General features: G+C 48.1%; 1 protein-coding gene across 1 annotated transcript in view; it reads left to right on the top strand.

Moving 5' to 3' along the window:
* The window catches only part of IGFBP2 (insulin like growth factor binding protein 2), a 62,831-nt gene extending 45,348 nt beyond the window's left edge, over positions 1 to 17,483 (top strand). The window contains exons 2-4 of the mRNA XM_069861383.1: positions 11,654 to 11,877; positions 13,357 to 13,497; positions 14,736 to 17,483. Of these exons, the coding sequence (XP_069717484.1) occupies positions 11,654 to 11,877; positions 13,357 to 13,497; positions 14,736 to 14,903 (533 nt within the window). The 3' untranslated portion in view covers positions 14,904 to 17,483. The remainder of the gene's footprint in view (positions 1 to 11,653; positions 11,878 to 13,356; positions 13,498 to 14,735) is intronic.
* Positions 17,484 to 17,492: the final 9 nt, after the last annotated feature.

Raw genomic sequence — 17,492 nt, 5'->3', positions numbered from 1 at the left:
CTAGCATGTGAGCAGCTGTCAGAGGGGCTTTTGTTCTTGCTTCAGGTGGTATTTCAGTGGGAGGGAAAAAAAAATTGAGAAGAAAAAAAAAAAAATTAAAATGCACAAAACCCTCTCCCCAAGGCCTGTTCAGCAAATGGAGATAAAGCAGCAATAAAGTCAAGTACTCAATTAAACCAGATGTACGTGCTTTAAAGCACTAACAGATGTGGCAACAGTGGCTCTAATCAATTGGAATTTTATGGACCTAGTGTGATGGAGGCGGGTACATGTGCCCGTTGCTTCCTGACAGAGAATGGTGCAGCAGCACTTTTGTTCTGAGGGCTTATGAAAACCCTCACAGGGTATGTGGGTGCTCAGGACTGTGGTTTCCCACTGTCCCCTTGGCTCCTGGCTCTTTGCCCCCATGTTATGGCACTTTTCTGTTGTGGTGGTCTGTCTGCGAGCCGTGAGGATGGGTTAAGTATAGTACTCCAGAGCAATTTCTCCCATGACAGCCTCCCAGCATAGTGTTCCCAGCAGGTCCAGTGGCCCCCTTGATACGCTCCTTCCCCAGACCCTATGCCTGGGGAGTTATGTGCTCTTAAATCACTGCCACATTTTGTTTTGCAAATTTAGGGGTTCAAAAATGCAGCAGAAAGCTGTGAAATGCTTTTGGCTGTAAGAAGATGGATAAAGGCCAGGTAAAGTGTTACTCACATGCTATGCAACACCTGCAGAACACAGGGTGAGTGATACATGCCACAGAGCAGCTGTCTGCCTATTGACGGGGGAGGCTTGCCCAGACCATGCTTAGACCACGTGCAGGGTTGGTTCGGAGGAGTATTTAAACTTATCAGTGTGCCACAAGTAGCTGAAGCTGTCCAGTGATTTGGGATGAACGCCATGCAAATGCCAATCCTTGTTGAAGCCAGGCGTTTTCTTGCAGAAACTCAGTATTTTAACTATTTAGCTTGTTAACACAAGCATGGGTGGTTTGCCCTTTAAAGGGCTCTTTGCCACAAGCCTGGGTATCTTCCAAGCCTTTAGGTAGTAGCAAGATCCTCCCACCAGGAAAGGGGTGCTGTGTAGATCAGATGCACAGAAAATGTACCAGGGCACTTGGTGCTGAGCATGCTGGAGGGGTGTACATGAAATGTTTTCTGGAGCTATTTTGAGCAGAGAGCTGACTGAACACACAAGCTTCCCCTCTGGTTGTTCAGCTGGCTTATCACATATATCTCTATCACTCTGTGTTTTGTAGTGGTCTGTTTTTCAAACTTTGCAGTGACTCCCTCCTCCTTGGGAATGCAGCCGACTGATCTTCCCCTTTCTTTTCTTCCTTCCTTTACCACAGTTTTATTACTTTCTTCCTGCCTTTTGCTCAGTGGGAGTCTGTGTATTCCTGAAGCTGGAGCTTGGGCAGCTTCATGGGTGGCCCCAAATACAGATTCATTTGGAAACAAAGTGAGGTCCAGCCCCTCTCTCTGTAAAGGCAAGAGGCCAAAGCAATGACACAACAGGGCAAAGCAGCAGTCTGCCTTGCATTGCTTCCCTTTCACCTCTGTGGGAGGAAACTTCTCTTTCTGAAAGCCGAGTGACATTGATCTGGCCATGCTCTAGGCTCCGGAGGTTGAAAGTCACTGAAGGACCGTAAAGGTAACTTGCATTACTTGCATGTGCATGGCTGTTATATGCCATAAGCAGTTGTTGCAGATTAAACCATCTGCAGTAAATTGCTGCTTTCTGGTAGTCTGTTCATGAGTCTGAGCACTTCGTGGTGGTATTGAAAGTGTGCATGTGTCATTCAGCAGTGGGACAGATCTACAAGTCTCAATTCTGGCAAAACTCCTGTTTTTTGATACAACACTGTGAGTGAAATAAAGATTTTACACCTAGAGAGTGGCAGTTGCCTTATTTCAGTGAATGCACATAGTAAGGTAAATAGTAAATGTGCATAATAGATACACATGCAAGACCAGGTTCAGTCCCTGGTCGTGAGGGTTCACCCTAACGTGAGGGTTCAAATTCACCTCTGCCCCTATCTAGGAGAAGGATAAAACAAGGGTTAAAGAAATCCAGCAAAGTGACTGCTAGACTGAGTGAAGTCTTGCCCCAAGAATAGATGAACAAGTGTTTTGACATAATCAGTGTTGTTTAGCTTGCATATCAAATGAGAAAACCCCACAATTTGTGAACAGCCCAACTTGGGGCTTAAGTGTGGGATATGGCAAATCAGTAATAACCCCTATAAGAAGTGAAGGATATTGTCTGTGGTGCTGGAGGCAGCTGGGAGATACTAGTAAGCAGAAGAAACTCAAAACTGGGTTACAGTAGATACTGGCTCTTTGTGCCTACAGTTCAAACTCTGGTTTTATTTGGAGGCACTTGTGCTCTGTCCTTGGGGAAAAAGTTGTTTTTGAGGGATAGTGCTTGGCTAAGGGGCTGTGTGGGGAGAGTAGCTCCAGCAGACCCTTGAGGTCACACTGGTGGTAGTTGCTCTTGGGCTTTGTCAGGGTTTCTGAGGAGAAGGTAGGAAGGAATTACTGTAATAATAATGCATTTTGAAAAAGGCAGACTTTGAGGAAATGTGCAGTGAGATTTGGGTGGGTGGTGAGGGGAGCCCTGGACTGAGCTGCTGTCTGGAAAATTGACTGTGGAAAAGTGAGATGTTATTTAAAAACTAGTAATACAAATGGCTGAAGTCCATTCCATTTGCATGCAATAGTCATAATAACTGGAGAAGCCAATGTGGCTGGGAAGGGAGTGGAGTAATACCAGAGATAGGTGAGAGACGGCTCTTGCAGGCAGGGTGGGGCACTGCTCTGACCTTTTGGGAGTTTACAAGTAAAGCAAAAAAGACTTTAGGGTTTTTTTTCCTCCTGATTTTGAAGTTTTTTTTCCACTTTTCTGCTGGATGGAAGATCAGACTTTTGGCCACTCTGCACATAGCCTTCCCAGAAGGTGTGCAGAAATACTCTGCTCTAGGCTCTTCTGGTCATGCCCTGTCCAGAGCCACTTCCCCAACCAGCTGTTGACATCAGTGGGAGTTGTGATCAGGCACCAAAGGGGGCACAGCTGGGCTTCCAGAGCCAGAGGGCACCTTTCTCATAAGCTAAGCTGTCCTTGAAGAACCAGAAAAGGCAAAGGGCATTGCCAGAAATAACCCCTAGTTTCTCATACGATAAAGACCACAACATTTCCCTCAGCCACCTTTCCTTTCAACAAGATGTCATGTATTTAGCTCAAGCACCCTATCCAAGAGACACATTGTGTGGGTTTGAAGACCCTGATGGGCAGATACAAGCAACTCCTCCAGTAGCACATCTTTCTTTGGTGCAGGTTCAAATTGATTCTTGACAGTCTGTTTCCAGCTAACTTGGTGTTGGCTTGACACAGCCTGCACCTAGAAAGGTAATAATCTTAAAATAGGAGAAGAGTCTGAACAGGTCCTGTACATTATACTTTTTCGAAAAATGGGTGAGGGAGGCAGGAGTGTTTAGTGTAAATTTGTTTGTGTCCACCAGACTGTCAGTCCTTCATTAACTCTTGTTGGTGGGCTGCAGATTATCTTACTTGGGAATCAGCCTTGTTAAGATACACAGCTCCTGTAATTGCCAGCCTCTGGCTCTCCTGCAGGAAAGAAAGGTGCAGCATCCCAGTGTCGAAGAGGGATCATCTGGATGATAACTAACATACAAGCACCCTCAGGGAGGCTGTATGGAACGCTCTTCTGTACTTGGACAGTCTGGAGTATGGGATGCAAGAGCCTCAATGAGCATGGAATTAAGGTCAGAGGTGAGCCTGTGTTTCCAAAAACAAATTGGGGAGATAAAGATAATTCAAACACAGCAGTAAAACCTGTAGGAAATGAGTGAGGGGGTTTTGTGTTCTAGTTCTGTTCTGGAAATTCATAGGAACTGAGGATTTAGGAGCTGAGCTTGTTACTAGAAGTTTGTCCAGGCTTTTTGGCGTGGATGAGGCATTGAAGACCACACAGATACATAGGAGTGATGGGGTAAGAAAAGCAGGCTCTTGGCCTGGTGAGGTTAATGGCTTATTTCATTCAGGCAGAAGCCCCTAATGACTAAGTAACAGCTACTCTGGGGATTTTACAGACGGGGTCAAGGTCAGATCAGGAGGCTGCAGTGCAATTAATTGAAGCTTGCAAGTATTTTCAAGTTAAGTCATTTGGTTCTAATGGGGAGGTTGCAGATTTGCAGAGGGCTAATCAGAGAAGTGTGTTGAAAGGGCTGAGATATGGTTCACTAGCAAGGGGGAATGCTTTTATGGAGGCAGGGAGCTAGGAGAGCCTCACTCAGCAAAACCTTCTAAGCATGTTTAGGTCTTTCCCCTGAGCAAGCTGCTTTCACACATGTTGAAGTTAAGCACGTGCTCAAAACCACTGTCGTAAGCCACAAGATGAGACTTTCTGGCTCCTCGGCTTTTAGGTTTGTCTGTAGGGTCTCTGCTGTAGGTATCGGGATGTTCAGCAACCACACTGTTGGGGGAAGAAGTGAGTGAATGAAAAGCAGGATTATAAATAGAAGTTGGATGAATGAGGGGACTTCAAGTGTTCACCTGCATTTTTGAGAGACTTGAATAGTGTTTTCCCATCTTGTTCTTGGCATGCAGCAAATGGCTGGCATGGAAGGGAACAGGATGTTGCATGCAACACTTGCAGACTCTCTGTTGGCAGTAGGAAAGCTGGAGGAGACCTTCCCCAGGAGTGGTTTGTGCTTTGCTGGGTTCAAATGGAGTGGGCTGGTGACGTGCTACACATCTCATCAGTTGAATCGTTTGGAGAAAAAAAAAAAAAAGCTAATAACCGCCCCCCGCTCTTTTATCTCTCTTCAGCCTGGCTGCACATTTCCATGAAACTTACTATTTTTGAGAATTGTGTTCCTGTTTGAGAGGTAGTTGGCATTTGCTGACGTGTTTGTAGTTATATTGGGAGGTGGAGGAGGACTAATAGGGAGACAGGCAGTCATGCAAGCACATGCACATGCAGAAACATATAGAGGCAGGCTGTTTTATTGCACAAGTCCTGTATCCTTGGGAAACCAGTCTACAAACATGGGTGTGTGTGGTTGTTTTTTTTTTTAAAAAAAAAAGACTGAAGCAAAGCCTGGGAGAAGTGACATCTCAGTCCCTCTTCTTCCCTCATCTGACACCAGCTCCATCTCAGTATTACTTCTGTGCTTGCTCTGGGGCATCAGAAGAATCTGTATGTGATGGGGCACAGGTGTATTATAGGGCACCATCCATGAGTATGAAGTTTTTCCCTTCCTCTGGGCACAAGGGGATGGCGGATGGAAAATTACTCTCTCCCGCCACCAGGAATGAGCAAAGAAAAGACAGTGAAGCAGGCTGCTGAAAGCTGTGCTGCCCCAAGTCAATGTCACTGGCACTTTGGAGGAGCATAAAGCATTTCCTGCAGGATGCCCGAGCCAAAGGAAGGCACTGGGTGCCCCTTGGATCACCCCTCCGTGCCAGCCGCTTGGGGTAGGGAGAGAAGCTTGCTAAGCAACCCCTGGCCAGAACATGCCGTTCCCTCCCCAGTCCTGCCCTCCCTGCTAGGAGAGATGGGCTGAAAAGATCTCATGGCAAAAATAAAGGGTGTTTGCAGAGCCCCAGGACTCTTGGCCCCAAGGGATCTCAGAATGCTTTGTGGACAGCTTATCACAGAGGTAAAACAAGCTCTTGGAGACTGATGCAGGAATTTTCTGGCTGTGGAATTGCCTTGCTGTAACTTAGCAAGCTGGCATGATGAAATAACCCCGGGGAGTGCAGGCAGGCAGAGGATCCTGGGAACCAGCCCTGAGGAGCTCCTTGGCAGATGGAGAGATGTTCTGAGCTGGCCTCTGTCTCTGTGTCTCATGGGAGCCCATGGCTCTGAGAGATTTGGGAGACCAGCCATCCTGCCAGCCCTCCCAAAAGCTTAGTGGCACAGACATCCCTAGGCTGCCCAGGAATGCTCCCTCGACCTGCTGGTCACACTTCTTTTGATGCAGCCCAGGATATGGTTGGCTGCCTGGGCTATGAGCACACATTGCTGGCTCATGTTGAGCTGCTCATCCACCAGTACCTCCAAGTATTTCTCTGCAGGGCTGTTCTCAATCCGTTCTCCACTCAGCCTGTATTTGTGCCTGGGATTGCCCTGACCCAGGTACAAGATGCTGGGCCTTTTGGCTCCTGAACTGCTGATTGTTAGGAGGACAGCTGCAGAGGGATTGATCTGTAATTGTGTCCTTTCTTCCGCTCCTTCCCTGAGCATCTGCAGCCGTCGTCTTTGAGAGATGTTGTCCTAGTGCAGGGGGGATGCTTCTCTTCCTGACATCCCTTCTTCATTCTTTCTCCTCCCGTTGTCTCCTCTCCTACATGGCCTGTTGCTTGTGCTCCCTCTGTGGCATTTTCCAGTCATGCTTTTTTTTTTTGTGTAAAGTGAAGAGTGAAACTTGAGTGGCTGCTTTGATTTCATCTGCCTCTGGAGAGCTGCATCCAGCCTGACTTGATTATGCTTGGGGCCAGACCACGTACTGGTGCCCTCGCATTTCCCCTCTGCTGCTTGGCTGAGTGCTGATGGTTGCTGTGCCATTGCTCACTGCTTTGCCTTTTGGCACAGGTAATCAGCAAACTCTGGGTCCTTCTTGGGGTAGGATGGGCCAGAGGGCCTGGGGGAACTCCTGGGAGCTCTTGCTGCAAGGAAATGGCAATCCTTGCTGGCAAACCTTTTCTAAGGTATCCAAGCTCCAGGTCAGCAACACCTACACCAGAGCTATTGCGTAGGAACCTTTGCCCAGGGCTCTCCTAGAAATACTTGCAGAGTGAAGAGGCAGAGGTCATCAGGGCTGTGGTTGGGGGTTTGTCTGCTCATTCCCCACCTTCCTGCAAGTAATTTCCCAGCTCTGGCTGTTGTGCATATTAAAGGTCAGGTTTAAAGACCCTGCCTGCTCTCTGCTCATGGCAGCCTGGGACAGGCTTTCTGCTCCTTAAAATAAAAAGTGGCAAGCAAAACCCAGAAGAGGCACTTAAATTAGAGGCTAAAAGTGTTGGGGGGATGGAGGAAGCTATATGAGACACACAGCACTGCTCAGAGTGAAAAAAATCACTCTCGATGCTGCGTTCCCAGAGCTTCAAGTGCTGTCACTCCTGTGCATGGTGTGGTGGCAGGGCAGAGGCACAGGCTTCTGGGTTCACTCATCAGTTCCCTGTGTGGGTTTGTTTTTTACTGTGTGCAATGCAGGATGAATACCTCTCTCTCTAGGGTAATTAATAAAATGAAGAGCACTTTGACGTCTAGGGAGGGAAGGTGCTGGCCAATGGAGGCTGTGATTGCTGCGGAATGGCCGTGTAAGCCCCATCCAGCCTGGGATACAGCAGGGCTCCAGGCTGGTTTTCGAAAGTCAGTTAGGTGACGCTTTCTGTGGGTCTGAGACCTTAATCAGTACTTAAACACTATGCAAACAGCCTGGGCAGATAAACAAATGTGTGTGAAACACTGTAGGGAAGGTGTCCTTGAAGGAAAGCAAGTACCGAGAGAGAGAAGCATCGAGAGTGGCTGCAGTACTTGGCATCATGTATGTTCCCTGTGATACAGGTTGGCCCTCCTGTGCTAAGTGAGTGCTACCGGCTCAATCCTGTCCCACAGCCCAGATACACTTTGGGGCTCTTCAAAGGGATAAAAGTGTATTTATAGCTTCAGGCAGCTGCCATTTTTTTGGTGGTGCTTTTTAGTTCTTGTAGCTCTGAAAGTGGCAGGTTGTTTTTAAGTCCCTTTGTTTCTCAGCCATCTTGGCGGAGGTGCCTAGAGGTCTCAAACTAGATTCCTGAAAATGTCAGCTCTGGAAACCGGTAGCTGCTTTTGAAAATGTTGGCGAGACAGCACAGCTCCCTACAGATGTTAGCTGATGGCAATTTGAACATGCTTTCACCTCAGCCAAATCCTTGCCCCATTGAAGTCAATGGGAATTTTCCTTGAGAAAGGCCATAAAGAAATAATTTTCTTGGCGTGGAGGGGTGTGTTTCACGGGCTTCACATCAGTGTTCAGAACTTTAGCTATCTGCATTGATTACTGCTACACTTATCCCAGCTTGCACAAAAATCTCTACCTTTTGATCTGAAATAGCACATACAGGAGATGTTTTCCACATGCCATAGGAAAAGAGAACTACAAAACATAATCATTTTGGAGTTTGGTACCACTCCATTCACAGATATATTTAGTGTGACTTGGAGTGGGTCAGCAAAATGGCGTTTGCCAGAAGGATAAATGGATTAGAGTTGTATAACTGAGGCAATTGCATACCTGCCCATCCCATGCTGATAGGGTTGGTGGGTAGCTTAATTGGTTCATGGACAGTCATATGCAAGCATGCATGACTCCCTTCTTTCGGGCAACATTAAAAAGCATTACCTGGCTGTAAAACTCATCGTTTGGCTCAGGCATGCTGCTCTGTGTTGTCCTGACCTTGAGTCTCAATGTCTCCACTCTTGTCGTTGCTACCCAGCCCATTTGCTCTTTGAAATGTGATCCATTGCACCTGATGTTCAGCCTCCTTCTGTGCATGCAGCTCATCTGGGAAGGAAATGCTGGTGCTTTCTCTGTCCCTTCCCCCATGACTGAGCCATCCCTGCAAGCCCCAGGTCAGGAGAGCTCCTCCTAGGAGTGGCACTGGGTTTGGAAGAGGGAAGAGCTGTGATGGGGCTCCAGCAGCAGCCCCAGCTGGATCAGTCCAGCTTGGCACCAGAGTGAAGATACGGCTTTCTGTGGCTGGCTTGGCTTTGGAAAGGAAAGCTTGCAGTTGATTGCAGCTAGACCTTTCTTGTCTCTGCCGCTGTGATGGTGCTCAGCGAGCCAAGACAAATCTCTGCTATCCCTGGGTGTGTTCCTGCACATGAGCCTGCATGGTCTGCTCCCATCAGTGGTTTTCTTTGGGCTGATATTTGTTAGCACTGGAAAGTGAGAAAATTGAGAGAAAATATTATCAGAAGCAGGTTTTGTGAATGAATCAGCCGACGAGGCTTACCAGCTCGCCTTCATTTACTAGCACAGTGCTTATTTGGGCAGATGTCTATATATTTTAGTTGGAGGCAGGAAGGAGCAAGAATTGATGGGGGAAGGCACCACTTTGCTGCTTTTCCATCAGTTTGTACCCTTGGTTTTCTGAACAAAGCAGGGGACTGCAGCATGTCTTGAGATGCTGCCGTGCTGCTGTGCTTGTTCTTCTTTGGCTGTTGACAGCTTGGTGGATCAGCAAGGAGTAGAGCACAAAAGACATCATAAGGCTAAAACCCTTCTAAGCAGCTCGTTGAGGATCAGAGCCTGGCCAGCCTTGCCCATCTCTTGCACAGTGCTTTTTCATTTGATCCTGTCTGAAGGGCAGCCTTGTGGCCTTCTCTCTTCTCACTATGTGTTTCTAATTAACAGGGAGACTGGTGTATAAACAGAAGATTCCTGCTCAAAATATTCCTTGTCCAGCTCCTAGAATGACAGCCAGATGGCAATAGCCAGGCAGCAGCTCAGACTCTGAGCTTGCCCATCTGGCTATGAAACCTGGTCCCGGTTCTCATCTGGAACCAGTATCGAGGGAAGTCATGGACTTTGTCAGATTAGTTTTGCCCCATGTTTGCTTTTCTGTTGCTACCTAAGCAGCTAAAAACCAGCAGACCAAACATATTTAGTATTCCTGGTAAGTGGGATAATCCCGGCACTGGGAGATGTGAGGCCAAAATGGTGAGGAGGTTCAAAAGGGTATTGGACAAACCCACTGGGGTATGGGTCTGTTGGTGGCTTTTAAATTCTGTGGGTCATATGCAGTCTCTAACCATGAAAGTGCTTTTACTGCTGGTCTGCAGCACAGATTGGGAATAGTCCTTCTGATGTGTGTCCCCAAACAGCTGCTGATGGTCTCTTGTGGATGGGTTGCTGGACTGGGGTGGCTTTTTGATCCAGCCCACTCAGGTCGTTTTCTTGCCATCAGGCTGCAGGCAGCCACACATTTACTAAGTTCAGACATAACTCTTCTTGCAGTTTCCCATGTGCGTAACGTCTGAAAAGAGCTTGGAAAGCTGTGGCAGAAATAAAATAGTTGCTATTATGATTTTTCACACTGTCATGACAGTAGAGCTATGCCCTCACAAAATATCATGATGCAGCTTCTGAAAAAAAAGAAATGTTTAAATCTGTAAATGCTTTGCATGCTTAGTCTTCCAAAAAACAGGAGAGATCCGTTATTAGGCATTGTTACACAAGATTTAGCATTGCTCACCCTCTGTTGTGCAGTTTGATGTGATTTCTGTACTTCTACATAACTGACTGAGTTCTGTAGTGCTGGAAACCTGAATTGGAGGTGCCAGAGGCAATGCTCATGTTGGGAGGCTGGGTGCTGTGGTTCCTCCTTGCAATATGCTAAAAGACACTTGTTGTTTGTCACCTGTGTAGGACCAGAATGGCCTGGTCTGTCACTGGTATGGGACCTGTGGAACTGCTGAAGAGCTTTTGTAAACAGTGAGATAGATAGATATATATATATAAAAAGAGAGAGAGAGATGTACTTAGATTTGGTTACTGCGGTGAGAAGAGATGTGAATGCATGACTTCAATCATAATTTGGGCTGGAAGGGACCTCTGGAGGTCTTAGTGCAGCCTCCTGCTTAAAGCAGGACCAACTTCAATGTCAGATCTAGCTACAGTGTTAGATGTGCTTGCTCAGCCAGATCTGACCAGGCACCAAGGAAGGGTCAGCTGTCACCTTCTGGGCTTCTGGAGCAAACAGAAGGAATTGAGATCTATTCACTGCAAAATCCAAAGGGACCTGTAGCTGTAGCATCGTGACCACTGTGTCCTACTTTGACGAGGATCACTCTCAGAAACTGCACACAGTGAACAAGAATAATTCACAAAGCAAAGAGTGGAGGTGGTGGGAAAAGTCCAGTGCTTATCCCAGGATTTCTGCTAACTGATTTTGAGGTGACTGAATTAGCTGAGGGTCTTGTAGCTTGCAGCAGTGGCAGAGCTGGGCCCAGAACATGTGGAACTGTTCCATGATCAGCATAATTGGCCAAATGCAGAAGCAAATAGATGCTAAATGACTAATGCACTGTATGACAAATGATGTGAAAGATAATATGGCAAGGACGATCACTGAAATGGCAGGATCTTCGATGAAAATTAGAGTGGCCATAAAGCAGAAGTGAGGTATTTTTGAAAGCAGGCCTGAGGATTTATTTTAGCACATTAATATTGAGTAAGTATTCCTGGAGATACTCTGGGGGATGATAGGTTGACTCAAGGTATTGTTACTAATCACTGTGGTTTTAAGTTTTTGGAACCGAAGTACACTTGGCATACCTAACCCAACTGGACTTCTTATGGGAAAATTTCATTCTTTGGGAAGTAATTTAGAAGGTCAAATAAAAGCCAGAAAGAACTTCTCCAGCAACCATTTCCCCTGCTCTCTAAACTGTATTTTAGTGTGATAATAGCTCCACAATGAAAGGATGTACTCTCACCTTCCAGATGAAAGGGCTAATGCAATTTAAAATTTTTGCATGCAGAGATTTTATGGCTTGGTAACCAACCACACTTGAAAGCAATCCAGGATGGGATGAACACATGAGAGAGCACTTGACTGAGCTTGACCCTTTCCTCATCTGCCCTGTCTCCTGCAGATAATGGTGATGACCGGTCCGAGAACATCTTTGCTGAGAACCATGTGGACGGCACCACGGGGATCCTGAGTGGAGCCAGTGGGAGGAAGCCCATGAAGACGGGCATGAAGGAGCTGGCGGTTATGAGGGAGAAGGTGAACGAGCAGCAGCGGCAGATGGGGAAAGTTGGCAAGCCCCATCACAACCATGAGGACTCGAAGAAGTCACGGCTGTCAACAGGCAGGGTGAGAGGGCAGGAGGCATGGGGCACTAACTGAGGCAGCTGTGAGCTTGCCAGGGAAATGCTGAATGCAAAAGCCTTAGTGACAACTGCCACAAACTGTCTTAAAAATAATAATAAAAAACAAATAAAGAGAAAGAGGGAAGGGGGTGGGGGAAGAAATAAAGACAAGCAAACATTTGTTTTGGCCTGAAGCTGAGGCCAAACACACCATCTGATGAACTTTGATGTGCTGGTGAAGAGGATTATTTTCATTGCAGCTTCACCTTATGACAGCAGAGCCAGGGAAGGGGGGGCCTGCTGGCTGAACACCTACCTCCACAGGGGTGCAAATGTGCCCTTTGCCCGTGGACTGGTTTTCTCACGCCCTTTTTCCCTAAGCAAGTGCCAAGGATGGCCCAAAGGGATTTGGGAGGTGGAAGGCTGTGTGGCTGCTGCAGGGCATCTCTAGTCCAGGTTGAGGTGGGGACCCAGAGTCCCTGAGCAGGGGTTGTGTGGCTGTTACACAGCAGGAAAAGTGCCCAGAGTCCTCCCTGTCCCCTTTTTCCCTGTTCTCTGCCCTCCACTCCTTGGCCGTGGTTTCCCTCTAGTGGGTAGCTTGGTCAAGGCAACTAGATGGGATGAGAATGGAAATCCACTCCAAAAGTTCCATACTACATGTCTCTATAAACATAGAATACTTATATCTGGGGAGCTCAGTGAGAGAAAACGGCTTTAAAGAGAGAGCCCTCATCTCCTTCAAGGAAGAGGCAAAACAGAGGTTCAAAATAAGGTGAAAGCACCATCAGCTTAGAGAGCTCCCATGCTGCTGCTGCTTCTTTGGAAAAAAAAAAAAAGCGCAGCAACTGCAAAAGTAGGGAGATGTGGACTCACTCTGTCTCACATCAGGCATAATTCAACCAGGCTGCCTCTGCTGGGAGCGCTGGCTTAGGGCTTCCGTGGACCAAGATGGGTGCCTCCAGAGGCTGGATCTGCTGGGTGCTGTTGTTCCCAAGGCTTCCCCTCTACTCCCACAGGATCTCACGTGCTTTGAATTGCACTTGTGGGTCAGAACTACATCACAGGCATGGGATCTGGACTGTGCTCATGGAAACCTTCCTAGTCTGCCAGGATTAGTTCTGTTTCACATCACTTGTCACCACCAGTGGAACCCATAGGAGTGTATCTAGGGCTTCTCCTCCTCTGTGCCTCCAGGGCCTGTGACCTGGTGCCATGTGGGCTCTTGGATGCAGGAGGCACATGGGAGAGATGTGCATGTTTCTGTGTGACTCTCCACACGTCAACATGTGCAGAAGTGCAGCAGTCTGATTTTGGCTGCCTTCGGGTGAAGTCTGCAGTGAAACCCAGTAGCACACCGGTGCCTTGAGGAGGTGCATCCAGGTTCATCCCTACTGGTGTTTTTGTTGTCCAAACTGCAGATGTTGAATTGTCCCATTGCCCTGATATTTTTGGTTTTGTTTTCTGCTTTCTGGGCTCTTGTCAGACCCCTTGTCAGCAGGAGCTGGATCAAGTCCTGGAACGCATCTCCACTATGCGGTTGCCAGATGAGCGAGGTCCCCTGGAGCACCTCTATTCCCTCCACATCCCCAACTGTGACAAGCATGGCTTGTACAATCTCAAACAGGTAAGTGGGGAGACTCAGAGGCCCAGGGTTGGCCGCACTCCCAGCGGCAGCCCTCAGCTTAAAATGGGTCACACACAGCTTAGGGCTTGGCTGATGTCCAGCACATGGAGCAAAGAGTGGGATAAATGACAAACATCATATGTGGTGTGGACAGGTTAGTAGCACCCAGGTGCATCTGCAGCTATGGGTGGCCCACATTTATGCTTGGCTGTGAGCACCCCAGAGATAGAGTATCTGTTTAGTTCAGAGCCCCTTCTTTCTTCTGAGAGCTGCTTAACTGTCCAGGTCTGTTTTCACGTGCTTTGAGCCAAGCCTTATCCTGGCTAGGCTGTGCTACAGGAGGAAAGCAGAGAGGGGATGAATGCTGGCCAGTTCTGCAGATGAAACAGAAAGCACTTCAGGGGTCAGGAAGGTTTCTAGCACACTTTACTGGTTTCCCTCCACAAACTGAGGCTGGTCCCACAGCTGCAGTAGGGATTCCTTCCAAATGAGGTAGGAGTTGCAGTGCAGCATCCTATAGAAAGTATTTATGTGGCCTAAAAAGGACTCAAACAACTTAATGTATGTCTGAATTTCGACTTCTTGGCTTCATTCATGCAAAGCCAGCAGGTGTCAGCATCTGAGAGACAGGGAAAAAAATGCCAGGAAAAGCCTCTTGGGCAGCAAAACAGCAGCTTGTCCAGGGTTAACCAGCAGCAGGGGAGTGGGCCAGAGTCTGGGTCCAGGTGCACCACAGTCTCTACCTCTGTTCTGGAACAGACTGAAACTCTGTTTAGAAACATATTTTCGTTTGGCTGTGGGGCCCTTGTTCTCAAGTTTCAGTTTGTTTAGCCCTATTTGCACGTGAGAAGAAGCTTACACAGCTCCACTGTTAGTCTATCCCATCCCTATTCCCTGAGGAATTTTTGACTCCATGGATGCTTTCATCCGTAGTTGACAGAGAGCAATTCATCTCAGGGGCAGTTGTCCTTGTAGTTAATTGAAATTGGCTTCTTGGTCCCTGGCACAGCCCCTGGGGTTAGAGATCCATCCCTCAACCTGGACCACTGGAGCAGTGATGTCTGAGGTCTTCCCAAGCGCAGCATCCATGAATCTTGCCTAAGTCTAAACAGGTGCCAAGTCACTGGAGAAACCCCAGCTCTGCTTATGTTTGGGCTTTGGGCTGGTGGGGTTGGGAAAGGGGTTGCTTTGTTGCCCCTATTTCCTCCTCTGACACTTGCCCTGTCTTCTCCATGCAGTGCAAGATGTCGGTGAACGGGCAGCGGGGTGAGTGCTGGTGTGTGGACCCCATCCATGGGAAGGTGATCCAGGGCGCACCCACCATCCGTGGGGACCCCGAGTGCCACCTCTTCTACACAGCCCATGAGCAAGAGGACCGGGGAGCACATGCCCTGCGAAGCCAGTAGATGGACGTGATCCTGCTCACTGGAGGCAGCTTGCCATGGCCCCAGTGTTGGATTTTACATGGGTTTCAGCGTGTCTCTTTAGGCTCTGGAAGAGACTGGGGTTGGGTCCTGCGTGCTGCCCTCCTTCCTGGCTCCTGGGGATGGGAGGGGTAATGGGAGGGGAGGCGGTGGGGGGATTGCAAGGAGAAGGGACTGCTTTCCTATAGTCTTTCACCCAACATAAGCCAGAGAACCAGTCTTTTTTGCTCCTCACCCTACAGCCCTGCCCTCCCTGTTGCTTTGCGGCATCTTCCCGCACCCTCCAGCACGGAGCACTACGTGCTCCCTGACACCTCCCAGGGGGCAAAACCCCTTGCTGTGGCAGGAGGGGGACAAAAAGCAAAGGAAAATACCCACCCTTTTCCCTTCTTTCCCTCCCTTCCCCAAGACCAAAGACTGTAAATACTGTTTTGCCTGCCTCTTGTGTCCTGCCAGTCCCCTGTGCCCCAGCCCAGCCAGTGGTCCTGGCATGGGATGCGGTGTGCGAGGGAAGGAGGAAAGCCCTTGGCTTCCCATCTGGAACATGCTGGTCTGGTCAGGTTACATCCCCCAGGGAGGCATAAGAGAGGGAAAGGGTTGAGAATGAACTAGCCTGCCTGCCCCACACCACCCCTGGGTGCTTCCCTTCCTGGTGCTGGGGCACAGCCAGCCCCACAGGGACCCAGCTCCAGCCACTGATCTGGGAGGATGGGGCCTTTCAGTGATGGCGAAGCTAAACGCTTGGTTTTACAGGGAATTTGCAGGGCTATTGCCCAATATTTTTTAGGATCAGCTTATGCTGAGGGAGGTTAAGTGAACTTGCTGAGGCTGGGTAGAAGAATGCCTGTGTAGATTTAGGATAACAAACCAGGGAGTGTCTGTCTCTTTCTCTCTCTCTCTCGTTCATTCTTTCTTTGTTACTAGATAGAAAAAAAAAACCATCTAAAACCTGCGCTCCCTAGCAGCTGCCCTTGTCTCCCTCCATTTTTGCTTGGGACTGGAGTGAGCATCTGCTATTCAGCACACAATTTTTCTTTTCTTTTCTTTTTTTTTTCCTTTTTTTTTGTAAGTAAATTACAGTATGTATCTTGCTTTGTAAAGGCCCTGACACACATGCACCCCTCTGCTCCCCCCATTTGTATAGATTAAATCCAAGTGGTTCCAGGCAAGCTGAGAGGTTTTGCGCTGGACCTGCCACCCTGAGGAGAGATTTGTCTCTGCTGTTATTTCATCTGTTGATTTGTTTCTGTACAGAACACACTGACGCTGGGAATAAATAACTTCCCCGTCACCTAAGCAAGGAGATTTTAAAAATTTTCTTCCATTTTGTTTCTCCCCCTCCTTTTTAATATGGATACAATTTACAGAGCACTTGTGAAAGACCCCTCCTTACAGCAGAAATCTTGGGCTTTCCTTAAGTGAAATCCGGGGTGGGGAGGAGTGGAATTAAAGCATCTCTGGCAAATGCTTCTGAGTAGCAAACAGCCTCCAGATTCCTGGTTCTCCATGGGTTAGGTTGAATAGGATGGAGGAAGGAAGTTCCCTGGCAGGTGTAGGGTCTGGCTGGGAGCACCCTGTGTCCTGGCTGTGACTTGCAGGAATGGTATCAGTCCCTGGTAACTGCCAGCACAGCCCAGAAACACCAAATGGTATTGGAGAAGCACCACAGTGGGGTCCCCACTGCTGGTACCCTTTCATCTGAGGACTTTGACCTGGAAAAGGAAAAGCAAAAAACCCAATGGGCTCTAGAAGAAGGGAAGCACTAGGGTTTGTTGCTTTTTCCCCCCTTCTTGGCCCCACATTTCAGATTCTAAGTGCAAAGGACATAGGTGGTCTCTGCAAATTAAGTGCCTCATGACTTTGCAAGGATTTGGATGTGACGTTGGAGGAAATGGGGAAAGGACCCCCCTTCGGAAAGTCAGGGGTGGGGGTATGTGCATGTGGATGTGTATGAGAGGGAGTGGGAGCACATGAGAGATAAAGGAAACATAGCTGCATGCAAAGCTAAGTATCTGTAAAAATACTACCTGTTTTCTGTTAACATCTGAGGGTGTTCTGCTTTTTCATGTAAACCCTGCACATGCTGGCTCTCATCTGCAGTTTGTACTTTTTGTTTTCTTTAGGAACCAGGAAGTTCTCTTTTGTTTTTCTGTTTCTCTTTTGGAAAAGCTGAGCTGCATAAAGTTGGAATAAATTAAACGGGATGCCAGAAAACTGTCATCTTCCCCCTCCCCACTTCCCTCTGTTCACAGGGCATGTTTCCTGATTCACCACACACAAATTTGGGCCTGGTCAGCTTTTGTCCTGGAAGTGTTTAAACATTGGGCCAGACAAGCGGCAATGGAAGATGGGCCTTTTGTTATTACTGGTCCCAGTTGGATGAGTGGGGAGGAACTGGTGTTGCTCATCCACTTCATGCTACGTGTTCCTGTTCCACACGTGGTACCCTGTGAGTCTGCAAAATGCAACCTGGAGTCCTCTTGAGTTGCTGTCTGGCCAGCATGTGTGCATTGATCATCACCCTGCCTGACAGTAGCTGTATTTGGTTGTGTCCCACTTTGCTGGGCAAGA

The sequence above is a fragment of the Phaenicophaeus curvirostris genome, chromosome 7 (genome assembly GCF_032191515.1).
Source record: "Phaenicophaeus curvirostris isolate KB17595 chromosome 7, BPBGC_Pcur_1.0, whole genome shotgun sequence".
Taxonomy (NCBI): domain Eukaryota; kingdom Metazoa; phylum Chordata; class Aves; order Cuculiformes; family Cuculidae; genus Phaenicophaeus; species Phaenicophaeus curvirostris.
Note: the sequence above shows the minus strand (reverse complement) of the source record. Positions and strands in the feature narration are given on the sequence as shown.